At 37.8% G+C, this 13,158-nt stretch overlaps 1 protein-coding gene across 12 annotated transcripts in view; it reads left to right on the top strand.

Annotated features, from left to right (window-relative positions):
• LOC127414715 (uncharacterized) overlaps positions 1-13,158 on the top strand; it is a 48,804-nt gene that overhangs the window by 18,469 nt on the left and 17,177 nt on the right. For 7 of the 12 annotated variants that reach the window (XR_007892850.1, XR_007892849.1, XM_051652990.1 and 4 more), the window contains exons 2-14: positions 3,044-3,423; positions 5,096-6,776; positions 7,779-8,051; positions 8,144-8,524; positions 8,637-9,065; positions 9,156-9,425; positions 9,520-9,774; positions 9,986-10,231; positions 10,790-11,047; positions 11,165-11,473; positions 11,585-11,857; positions 11,967-12,050; positions 12,154-12,313. Coding sequence is in view for 10 of the 12 variants with exons in the window: in XM_051652990.1 (XP_051508950.1) it covers positions 3,069-3,423; positions 5,096-6,776; positions 7,779-8,051; positions 8,144-8,524; positions 8,637-9,065; positions 9,156-9,425; positions 9,520-9,774; positions 9,986-10,231; positions 10,790-11,047; positions 11,165-11,473; positions 11,585-11,857; positions 11,967-12,050; positions 12,154-12,313 (4,974 nt within the window). In the remaining 2 variants the exon portion in view is untranslated. The other 5 variants (XM_051652946.1, XM_051652955.1, XM_051652937.1 and 2 more) reach the window with 5 other exon arrangements.

The following is a 13,158-nucleotide window of genomic DNA, read 5'->3' as shown; positions in this document are numbered from 1 at the left end:
TACTGACCTTTAGATTTTCTCTCCACATGTGAACGGATTATCATTGTGTTTTTTGGACACGTCTTATAGGATTTCACTACAAACCTTTGATCGTGGCAATCACCTCCCCACTCGTGTTCTCCCTCGCCATCCCATCATTAATTTTCACTATATGCCAGTTGAATAAAGACGAGACGAGACACAAGCATGTAGTAAAGTCAAGCTTTACCGCAAGCTTAACTCAATAATAGGGAGCGTGAAAACAGAAAGCGAAAGTAACCTTCTTGCTGGAGGTTGAACATTACCAAGTGCGGCTAGATTTTAAATTAGTATTTTTTTTTTTATCACATTCTTTCTGGTTATATCAGAAATTCAATCTTTCCTTCATGCCAGTAGTGTTTAACACTGCTTAACATGTGGTGAATTATTGCATTAAGGTCAGTTAACAGGTGTTTTGCCCGTGATGGAGCATTAGTGGAGCGCTCTTGGAGCGAGAGAAAACAATGACGCTCCGATTTTTTTAAAACCCGCTCCTCGCTCCAGGCAAAATTATGCCGCTCCGCTCCCACTCTGCTCTGCTCACATACTCTGTTTCACACATAACAGTCTCTAGAGTTTATTCAGAATGGTGGCAAAAAAAAAAAAAACATCCAGTGAGCGGCAGTTCTGTGGATGGAAATGCCTTGTTGATGAGAGAGGTCAACGGAGAATGGCCAGACTGGTTCGACCTGACAGAAAGGCTACGGTAACTCAGATGACCACTCTGTACAACTGTAGTGAGCAGAATAGCATCTCAGAATCCACAACATGTCGAACCTTGAGGCGGATGGGCTACAACAGCAGAAGACCACATTGGGCATAGGACCATAGTGTTCCTAATAAAGTGCTCAGTGAGTGTATATAGATATGAAATGCAACACAGGTATGTTTTTATTGCATTTATATTGACAAATTGTTTTTCTTAGTTGTGAAGGTTAAAATAAACTTAAACTATTTACAGTTGTGCTCAAAAATGTGCATACCCTGGCAGAAATTGTGAAATTTTGACATTGATTTTTAAAATATAACTGATCATGCAAAAACACTGTCCTTTATTTAAGGATAGTGATCATATGAAGCCATTTATCATCACATAGTTGCTTGGCTCCTTTTTAAATCATAATGATAACAGAAATCACCCAAATGGCCCTGATCAAAAGTTTACATACCCTTGAATGTTTGGCCTTGTTACAGACACACAAGGTGACACACACAGGTTTAAATGGCAATTAAAGGTTAATTTTCCACACCTGTGGCTTTTTAAATTGCAATTAGTGCCTGTTTCTATATAGTCAATGAGTTTGTTAGCTCTCACATTGATGCACTGAGCAGGATAGATACTGAGCCATGGGGAGCAGAAAAGAACTGTCAAAAGACCTGCTTAACAAGGTAATGGAACTTTATAAAGAAGGAAAAGGATACAAAAAGATATTCAAAGCCTTGAAAATGCCAGTCAGTACTGTTCAATCACTTATTAAGAAGTGGAATATTCAGGGATCTCTTGATACCAAGCCAAGGTCAGGTAGACCAAGAAAGATTTCAGCCACAACTGCCAGAAGAATTGTTCGGGATACAAAGAAAAACCCACAGGTAACCTCAGGAGAAATACAGGCTGCTCTGCAAAAAGACGGTGTGGTTGTTTCAAGAAGCACAATACGACAGTACTTGAACAAAAATGAACTGCATGGTCGAGTTGCCAGAAAGAAGTCTTTATTGCGCCAATGCCACTAAAAAGCCCGGTTACAATACGCCCGACAACACCTTGACACGCCTCACAGCTTCTGGCACACTGTAATTTGGAGTGATGAGACCAAAATAGAGCTTTATGGTCACAACCATAAGCGCTATGTTTGGAGAGGGGTCAACAAGGCCTATAGTGAAAAGAATACCATCCCTACTGTGAAGCATGGTGGTGGCTCACTGATGTTTTGGGGGTGTGTGAGCTGTAAAGGAACGGGGAATCTTGTGAAAATTGATGGCAAGATGAATGCAGCATGTTATCAGAAAATATTGGCAGACAATTTGCATTCTTCTGCACGAAAGCTGTGCATGGGACGCTCTTGGACTTTCCAGCATGACAGTGACCCTAAGCACAAGGCCAAGTTGACCCTCCAGTGGTTACAGCAGAAAAAGGTGAAGGTTCTGGAGTGTCCATCACAGTCTCCTGACCTTAATATCATCGAGCCACTCTGGGGAGATCTCAGACATGCAGTTCATGCAAGACGACCAAGACTTTGCATGACCTGGAAGCATTTTGCCAAGACGAATGGGCAGCTATACCACCTGCAAGAATTTGGGGCCTCATAGACAACTATTACAAAAGACTGCACACTGTCATTGATGCTAAAAGGGGAAATACACAGTATTAAGAACTAAGGGTATGCAGACTTTTGAACAGGGGTCATTTAATTTTTTTCATTGTTGCCATATTTTGTTTTATGATTGTGCCATTCTGTTATAACCTACAGTTCAATATGAATCCCATAAGAAATAAAAGAAATGTGTTTTGCCTGCTCACTCATGTTTTCTTTAAAAATGGTATACCAATTTGGTAAATTACCAGCTCTCCAAGGGTATGCAAACTTTTGAGTACAACTGTATGTAAAGGCCCAGTCAGTGTTGAGTTTACAGTTACAATTTAATTCAGTTCCATGAACAGATTCACTTGGACTCGGACCTGTCCCGGACTCGATTGATTAAAGACTTGGAATTGACTTGACTAAGGTGGACTCAAACCCAACACTTGTTCACTGAACTCAAGTTCATAAAAAAATTATCTGACCTAAGCCCCATTTCTTTTGCACACATCATTCACTTTGAATTACATCAAACACTTTTAAAAAAAGTCTTTGCTCACCCTGAATTTCTTTACAGGTCATTTCGCATTTCTCTGCTCTTTTGTGGAAAGTAATTTGTCTCTTCTCACAACCACTCACAATACAATATTGTAATATTGAAGCTTAATGGTCAACAGATTTTTCTTCTTTCTCTTCATCACAGCTAAAATCTCTGAATTTGCTTACAGCAGGAGCAGAACGGAACCTTCATAGATGGCGAGCACTCTGCAGTCTGCACAGGAATTCCTCGGAAATGGCAGAACTTTGCTAACTGGAAGTCTCCTAAACTATGATTGTGTAATTGAAGCCTTAAACCAGGGCAAATTCTTCATAGATGATGAGCTCGATTCAGTTACAGCTACAGCAAATAGTCGGGATAGGCTAAGGAATATGCTTGACATAGTAATTTCTAAAGGAGAAGAAGCATGCTATAAGTTTTTAAAAATTCTTGACAAGAAAAGATTTGAAGTATTTCCAAGACCTGGTGTAGAGTATCCAGATTTACATCACTGGATTAGCTGCTTCTCCTTCCAGGATGAACTGCAATCTCAGACTACAAACAAAGAAGGTGAGTAACAAGCACAAGTGTGCGATTTATTATTCACTTTCATATTCATATTTGGCAACATGCCTTGGGCTGATGGAATAGTTTGTTGACCTTTTAACATTAATGTCTGGAATTTGAAAAAAGGCAACGTTAAACCAACACTGTCTTTTATGTCTAAAATCCTATTCGGACAGGATAATGGGCAGCGCTAGTGGTGGACAACCAGGGCATAATCCCTGAATGTTTTTATCATAATGATACTGAAATGGTAATGATAATGAAATAATGATATCGGTCCTTCAATAGTATTGGTTATAACAATACTGACTGAATACTGAGTTCGGTACCCACGCACTGTCTGGCGGCTAGTTTCCAACACTTGTCCGTATATGTGTGCAGGCAGGAGATTTGCATTGTTTGAAAAACTCTATATTAAGACACCACCCTGAACATCACAAACTTTGGTAAATACAGCAACTATTTCTCCTCACAACTATTTTATGCTTTAAGCCTGTTCATTTATAAACTAACTTTTATTTAAAAATGCATTGAACTACGGTTTACAATATTTCATCAAAGGATGGCCCCATACATTACGTATCCACAGAGTGATGGGCTAAGCCCCGTACTGTATATACACTGACCCGAAAATGCCCCTGGACAAGAGTAGTTTATGGGGAGGTGGGGCAATTTAATAGATCTTCTCCATGATTTTAATCCCATCCGAACTGGCCATATCAGTAGTTTCTATAGACTGCGTGATTTGCACCAGTAAAGATAACAGGGTTTTGAATTCTATAAAATGCCCTGAAAAATTACTCCAGCTAAGGTAGTCCTGTTCAAATTGACATGCTAGTCATTAACCACTGAATCTGTGAGCCCTTTAACTATCATTGTTTCTGATGTGGATGCTGGTCAATGAGAAAACACCAGAAAATGAAAAATGCGCTTAACAACTTAAGATAACACTGGCTGTTGTGTATGGACTGATGTATGTTTTTCATACATTTTATGCTGTCAAGAGTTTATTTACCCATGTAAAAGAGGGAAAAATTATTGTGTTTTATTTAATTTAAGAATATGAGAAAAGTATACAAACATTTTGTGATTGAAGAGTGGTGTTTGTATCTGTTGTTCGGACACTGCATGTTTTGGAACTTTTTTTTCCCAGAAGGACAAATAACATTACATAACATGAACGGATTGGACATCACTTTAATTCCAGAGCGTAATATTACAGGCTCGCAAATGTCACCACATCTGTTGTATTTTGCCAGATATTCGAATCAATTTCTTCTAATAATCCCAGATATATTATTTGCTCATGTTTAATATGTTCTGCATAAATAATCAGCACAGCTGAATATTTTTTTCTTATAGGTCAGTTATGTGTAGCGCAGTGTGTAAATGCAGTAGACAAACTCATCACTTGCAAATTGATTGTAAACATTGTAGACGTCCTTAGAAACAATTACTTTACAGACGTATGTCCTGAAAACTAATCCTGTCCGAATAGGTCTTAAATGTTATTTTGTTTTACATGGACAAGAACATACAAACTATTTGAACAGACCTTTACCCAGGCTGAGAGCATAAAAAAATAATAAAAAATATCATCATAGACTAGTTGACTAGTTTCCATTTTACTGTTCTAGATCTCTTTAATGCAATTATTTTAACATGTATTTTCCAGACTCAGATCCTTGTACCAGGTACCAAGGCCTTTTGAAATGGAAAGCAAGACAAATACTGGATGATAACTGGAACCAAAGAATGAATTTCCTAAAAAATGATCCAAAAAGAAAACCCTTCACATATATACCTCTTGTTCTGGACACTGATTCTAGTGCAGTTTCAAAACTTAAGAAAAACAAGGCATATAAGAAATGTCGCTCGAAAAAACTGAAGACATACATTCCAACAGACAAGAAAATGTTGTCTCCCAAACACTTACTAACGAATGATGAGAAAAGCATACTGCTCGTGGGAAAACCTGGAGTGGGAAAGACAACTGTTTCATTGGAGATTCTTAGACTTTGGACAGAAGATAAAAGCATTCAAGTGAGTTACATGTTTTATTTTGATGAGCCACTGATGAGAGTCTTCTCTCAGTCTCCATGTCCTCAGACTTTGAAGGATCTTCTTTTTCACAATTACATATCCCCAGATGAAGTTCCAGACCATGTCCTGGAAAATATTGAGAGCAATTCAGAGAATGTTGTCCTCATTTTTGATGGTGTCATGGATGTGATTGGAAACTCAGTGATTAAACAACTCTTGGATAAAGAACTTTTAAATGAAGCAAAGGTCTTGACCACTTGTAGACCAGAAGCTGAGGATACAGGTTACCTGTCAGAGTGGTTGTCTTATCGAGTGGAGGTTCAGGGATTTAATCATGAGTCCATTCGTGAATACTTCAAATGGATGTTGGGAACAGAGGATGAAAGTGGTGTATGTGCTTTGGATAACCCAGAGTTGTTCAGTTTGTGCTCTGTACCTTTGTATGCCTTCATAGTTACTGCCTGCATTTCAATAAGTCCTATTGAAGCCAGAAACAAGCCATTTACAATCACTGAGATGTATGTTAGAATTTTTCGCTTTTGCATGAAACAACACGGCTTCCAAAATGTGGAGCACCTGGATAAGTACATCACAGACAACAAGAGTGAGATCAAGTACTTAGCTGTAGCCTCCTATCAAGCAATGCTAGCGAAGACTGTGAACCTGACAGATTTAGATCAGAAGGACAAGTCTGTGCAAAATGCTTTCTTGACAACAACGCAATCCAGGAACCCATCCACACCCACTTCCAAAGTGTCTGCATTCCTGCACAATACAATGCAAGAGTTTTGGGCAGCTCTCTTTTTAATTTTAAATCCAGACAACATCACTCATGTACTGGATAAGTGCAACAGCGATGAAGATGGAAAATACCTCAAATATATCATCCCGTTTTTGACTGGACTTCTCTCAGATAAACTAGTCGAGCTCATAAAGTGTTTGGTGCCAGTAGCAGAGATACAAGCCATACATGTCAAATACTTTGAACAGATTATAGACACCTTCCTTTACACTAAAGAACAGAATGAAGAGGGAGATTGTGAGGAGTATGTGGAAGCTGACAATATCCTATTTGTGTGTCGGTGCCTTTATGAGTATCAGTCCCCTGAAGCATGCCTTCTCTTCCTGGCGAAGGTTCAGTATTATCTTGATTTACAGGACCAAACACTTGATCCTCACCAGTGCTGTGTAGTATCGTATGTGATTAGTCAATCTAGGAATCGGAGTGTTAAACTGGACCTTACGGAATGTACCATTCATGACCCTGGGTTGAAACTGATTCTTGGCTCATTGAAAAATCTGAAATTTCTCAGGTATTCCAAGTTTAATTAATTGCTAGTGATCAAATTAATTGCCACTTCATTTCCCGATGGTTTCTGTGTTTTGCAAAAGTAACATTTTATAAAATGGTAATTCTCAAAAAAATTTGACTTTCCAATTTACAGAATATAGAACTTTTGAATTCAGTTCAGTTTTTGCCCATAAAGAGGGTAAAAAAAAAAAATTACCATCTTTAAATTATTTTTATTTATAAAGGACAACTTGACTGGTGTTCTTTATTTTATTATTTAATTTTCTGAGATGGTGTCAGTAGCATCACAAAACATACACCACTGATCAGACTAAAATCAGTAAATCATAAAAAACATTTCTTACCAGTTTTGTATCCATTTCTTTCACATGAACATTAAACAATGTAACATCAATGACATATTTAAATTAACCATGTAAAAAAATTACAGTTAAAATATAAATTAATAACATTTTGTAAATAGTGGGAAAATCACTATATGCACATTTGAATAGCCTCTTCTTCCTCTGAACTTTGACCTTGAAAGTTAAAAACTGTTTGTATTTTCAAAATGATGATTTTTTTTTTTTTTTTACAGTGAAAACACCAATGACAGGAAATCAATGGATATACATTCTTTTTAAGTTATTTAAATTATTTATTAATTAATTTTGTTTAGCTTTTTTGCACACTTTAGGTCTTGCGCTAATGCTTGACCTGAGAAAACAAAATTAGTAAAAACGTAAATGCATAAATAACTGGAAATGTCATAGAAGTGGTGTACCAGATGAAGCTGACAGGTGTTTTGACAAATTCAAATATATTTTCTAAAAAATGTGTAAAACAATATAGAGTTAAACTATTTCATATTATTTAATAAAATATCATAAAGTGATGCCTTTTAAATTGAGCTTCTTGACTATTTGAAATCTTTTTCTTGACTAAAAAGTCAAGGGACATGTTTGTCACCATATTTTGATAATGACCTTAAAGTAATATAGGAATTTATTTATTTATTTTTCAGATCATCGACTAGGTTGCTGTCTCAGATATGGAGAGTGGCTCTCGAAGCAGGACAGTTTTCAGATTTTGATAGTCTGCTTAGATTATTGAGATTTGAAATCCATCTCTCTGTGCATGAAAAAACAGACCAGAAGATGTTTCAAAGAATAGGAGAAGTCCTCAAACAGAAGAGATCAGAGAGTGTTCATCTTTATCTGTATGTAGATAAAGAAGTCATAAACAGATCTTTGCAACAGGACATTTTTGAGAGCCTTCCTAATATTGCAACCATTAGGTACATCTAGTTAACACTTAATTCATTAGTTTTTAATTATTTTATTTTTTTTACTAATTCCATATATATTCTGTATTATTATTTCTTTTTAGGATTTTTCCTCATCAGCTGAAATTAGGTATAGAATCAGAGCTTTATCTTCAAGGAGCTATTTATGAGATGAAAACAGGTCACAGATGTGTAAGGTATCTACTGTCAGTGTTTAGCAATAATCAAAGAGAAAACACTGAGGAGCAGTGTGCATTTTTACTAAAACTGCATTCACATGCTAAGAACATGGACGTTTGTCCTGTTTTGCAACCTGTGTTCCATGCATTGCCACCCGCATGGGTTGTACTACCTTCAGCAATGTCACTCCTCCTACAGACCATGGAAGTTCTAAATTTAAAGAAGCCAGCTGAGCTAGGTGTCACATATGATCAAAGTGAACTTAAACAATTTCTTCTGTGTATGCCTTATATTACTGAGATAAGGTGAGTAAAACACACTAACTTTTCTAGAAAGTACTGTTGATTGAAAATAACTGGATTGAGTTTTTACCAATAAATTTGAAAAACTTTTCCTTTTTTCTCCAAAACATTGAAGGTTTAGTGCTGCTGCCTGCGAGCCTGAAGACATCCACAAGATTGTAAAGATTGTTGCTGATCTTTTTATTCTCGCTTCTGAAAGTAAAAAGGAGACACTAAGGAGCCTTTCAACAGCATGCAGTCACTCAACCTTTCCCTTTGCTGAAGACAACAAAGAGATGCAGAGCACTTTCTTTTTGGATATCTTTACCCAGCTAACACAGAGTTCATCAGGGAAGACATTACTACCTGCATTGAAGCCCATTCTCATGGTTGCCCCTGCTGTATGGGTAGTGGATCTGCGAAAACTAGAGAAGACTCTTGCTCCTATTGAAATGCTGAAGCTTCAGCCAGCTGTCAAAAAAACAGTGGAGCTGAGTGGCTGGTCATATGACACAGACAAACTAAGGAATTTCCTAAATTATCTACCCTATATTTCACACATTTGGTGAGTTGATTTTCAGTTACTGATGTTTCTTGACTGAGTATCTCTTGTTTTGTGTATAATTAATTACATTGCATGCATATCCCTCCATAGCTGTGCTGAGCAGTTTTTCCAGACTATATGTGAAGTCCTCTCAGCAGACAGGGAATGGAATCCAAAGCAAGTCTCTGAGCTTTTACGGTCTCTTGGATTGAGCATTTCTTTGATGGACATGCTGCCAAGTCGAATCTGCAAGGCTGTTGGCACTGTTTTTAAACAGTTGAACTTTGAAGAGGACATTTCTCTTAGTCTTCTCCCTAAAAACATCTCTTGTCTGGGTTCTGCTTTCCTCTTTTCAAATGTGAAAAGACTTCAAACATTGAGGTAATATTTCTAATTATATAAATTCACTGCATCATTTATTTTGCCTAGACCACAATAGTTCAGTGTTTTGACAATGTAGGAATTCTATTTGCAGAGTAAATGAAATTGCAGCATTAAAGCTGGGAATTCTGGTCAGGTCAGATAAAAAAATAAATTCCATAATTGTGGAAGAGCTATCTTTGGTTTCGTCAAGCTCTCATCTACCAGAGAGAGCACTTTGCAAGCTATTAAGCTGCATGACTTCACTTCTTAGAGCCTGGACAATCCACAACTTGAATCTCTCGGAATTTAAAATTGAGGCTCACTTACTCATCTGCCTGCTGTGTCATCAGGGCCCCTTGTCCATTAAGTAAGTGCGAAACTTGTGTCAGTTACCACTGACTGATATTGTCCACTCTTGTTTTGGGGGAAAAAAACAAATTCCAGACTCATATTTTTTGTACTTCAATGGCATTGCGGTAGTTTCGTTTATCATACTTAAAAAAAAAAAAAAAAAAAGTTTATTTACTTGATCAATGAATATGTAAATGTCTATTCAAATAAGAATTCTGTAACAACAGATTTCATGAAGACACTCTGCAACAACTAGCGGAAGTTGTATATGATGCTCAAGATGAAAATCTGACACAGATGTTCCTGGAGAAAATTAATGGAGATTTGTCACCATGTAGTCTGTCCTGGGATGTTTTGTATTATCTAATTCAAAGCACGAAAAAGGAAGTAAAACTAGACCTTCGAGATGGCATATTTAATATTCTAAACATTCCAAACCTTCTTGCTGTACTGGACCTTGTTCGCTTTAAAAGGTAAGCTGAAGTGGTGTATGTGTCAACATATCTGATCTGGATCCTGCAAGTTCAAAGACTGTGTTCCAGTAGCAGCTATGGTGGAAATGACCGAAATCCTCTGGGGGGACCCTAGTTGGGGAGTCAGGGGACGTCTGAAGGTTTTTTTGGGGGGGCACTTTCAGATGGCCAGATTCAATTCAAATGGGGAAATATCTAAAATCTATAACCACATTACATTTATATACATTGTGTTGCATTGAGGACATGCATTGATAGAGACACATTGCCATTGGCTGCATGTACATTCACAAAAGTCAACATGGTCCAATCACAGATGCAGAAGAATGTGCTGCATTTATGTGCGCAACTCATACAGCTTAGGCTGTTGAGTGAAAACAAGATAGAAATCCTCTACAACCCTCTGTTTGAACATTGAAAAAAAAAAAACTGTAACTAGGTTGCCCCTCTAAATTCACTCCTCGGACTTCCCCCGTGTCTCCACATTTCCAGCCCTGGCTAAAATGAATGGTGTTAAAAGCATCAAATGTTTAAAACAATTATCTCTTAATTATGCAGGATAAGCCCACGATTTGTCAGGGCTGCATTGAAAGAGATATACCAGAAACGTGCAGGTCACCTGATTGTAAAATTTGTACGATCTTCAGCTGACCTGATTAACCTTTGCTTGAGAGAGTTGGACTCAACTGACTGCAAAGCCCTCTGCTTTGCCCTGCACTATAGTGATGGTGTTAAACTCAACCTGTTGAACGCTGTCATACCAAATAACGAGACTGAGAGCATTGTCAAACTTCTGCAAAGAGTTTCTGATCTTAGGTAATGTGGTCAAATAAATTTTATTTCTATATAACTTAAACCATTTTTTTTTTCTTTTGTTATCACTCACTCTTACAATTACAGTTTTAATAACACCTCTATACTTTATTGGTCTAGGATTGATAGAAAGCTGTTGTTGAACTTTCTCCATGCCTCTAAGTACATGGAAAAACAAGGTTATTCAGCGTCTGCCCTATTGACCGCACTGAACCACAAACTGGATTTCTCTTGCCATTCTTCCATCGGCAGTGGTCGATTTGGTCATGACAGTGGGGATCTTCTTACTCTCAGTTTTATGGACTTTACAGCCATTTCTTCTGCAATTAAAACATCAGCCTGTGACACAGAAATAATTTTATATGACTGCCAAGCAGATGATTCAGCACTTGAGATTTTGTTCCCTATTTTACACAAAGTGCATCTTCAGTGAGTCCACAATTTTTTTTTTTTTTTACATAAATGATGGTACTTATTTTTATTGTTATAATTTTACAGGTCTTGTTATCCACTGATTCAGTTGTGAAACCTTTTCAACAGATTGGGCAAACACCTTCTTTGTCAGATTCTGACCTTGATTTTAAATGCTCCTAATATGGCTATGTCTTTGAAGTGGGCATTATCACTTTCCAAAGCACTTGGACAAGAGCTGGACCTTAGTTACACCCCTGTTAACTACCGCATTTGTGAGTCTCTGCAGTTGGTCTTGGACAACACAGAGGAGCTTACACATCTTAATCTGAGTCATTGTCAGCTCACTGATGCCTGCTTGGATCTTTTGCTCCCTTACCTTTGCAAAATATTGATTCTAGAGTGAGTATAATGGAATAAAAGAAATGATACAGCCATTTTCAACAACCTGCTTTGTCTATATTTTTTATTTATACAATGTAATCACTGACATCTTTTCTGTAATTTTCAGTCTTACTGGCAATGACATAACTGACAAAGGAGCGCAGAGGCTGTGCAAAGCCTTAGATGGAAACAGTTTAACAAAGACGATATGGTGATTATGGTGTAAAAGCTTATATTTCATGTAATGTTGTAGGTTTGTTCTTATGTTACACAGAACAATATTCTAAATAATACTTTTTTGCTTATTTGTACAGGCTTTGTGACAATCAAATAACAGAGATTGGCCTGCTGGTGGAAGAAGCACGTATTGAAACCCTACATGCTAATAAAAAAAGATGTGCCCAACAGCAGAGTTTTATCTCAAAAGATTTGGGACCAAGCCAGATGGAAAAAACAGTCAAGACTTTTATTAAGGTATTGGACTTTTGTTCTTCCTGAGTTATGTTTGCAAGATTCAGATATTTTGAACAGCATTCTGAAAAGGTGGCCAAAAGTTTCAGCCAGGTATTTCAGTGAGTATGTTCTGCCCAAGATTATTCTAACACTACAACTGAATGTAGCTGCTGTTTGGGTCTGTACTGTCTCAAAGCAGTTATGGGATGCCAACCTACAAAGCAGAGCAAAAGAGTTGCATTTTTTTAAATGCATGAGAATTTCACCAAACACTCTTACATATTCAGGTCTTTAGAGATTCGGCACGTATACACTGATGAGCCAAAACATTGACATAGGTGAAGCGAATAATGTTGATCATCTCCTAACAAGGCCACATGTCAAGGTCTGGGTAGATTAGATGGTAAGTGAGCAATCAGGTCTGGTAGTCAACATGTTGAATGCAGGAGAAATGGGCAGGTGTAAAGATCTGAGTGACTTTGACGAGGGATAAATTGTTATGGCCAGACAACTGGGTCAGAGCATCTCTGAAACAGCAAGGCTTGTGGGGTGCTCACAGTCAGCAGTGGAGAGTACCTACCTACAGAGGTCCGAGGAGGGACAAACCACAAACCTGCGACAGGGTGTTGGGCGGCCAAGGCTCATCGATTCATAAGGACAGCGAAGGCTATCCCATCTGATCCGAACCAACAGAAGGTCTACTGTGGCACAAGTCACAGAAAATTTTAATGATGGTTATGGGAGGAATGTGTGACAACACACAGTGCATCGTACCCTGCTGTGTATGGTACAGCGTAGCCACAGAAAGGTCAGAGTGCCCATGATGACCCCAGTCCACCGTCAAAAGCGCCTACAATGGGCAAGCG

The sequence above is a fragment of the Myxocyprinus asiaticus genome, chromosome 2, assembly GCF_019703515.2.
Source record: "Myxocyprinus asiaticus isolate MX2 ecotype Aquarium Trade chromosome 2, UBuf_Myxa_2, whole genome shotgun sequence".
NCBI classification, from domain to species: Eukaryota; Metazoa; Chordata; class Actinopteri; order Cypriniformes; family Catostomidae; genus Myxocyprinus; species Myxocyprinus asiaticus.
The sequence above is the reverse complement of the archived record's forward strand: the minus strand, read 5'-3'. Positions and strand labels throughout refer to the sequence as shown.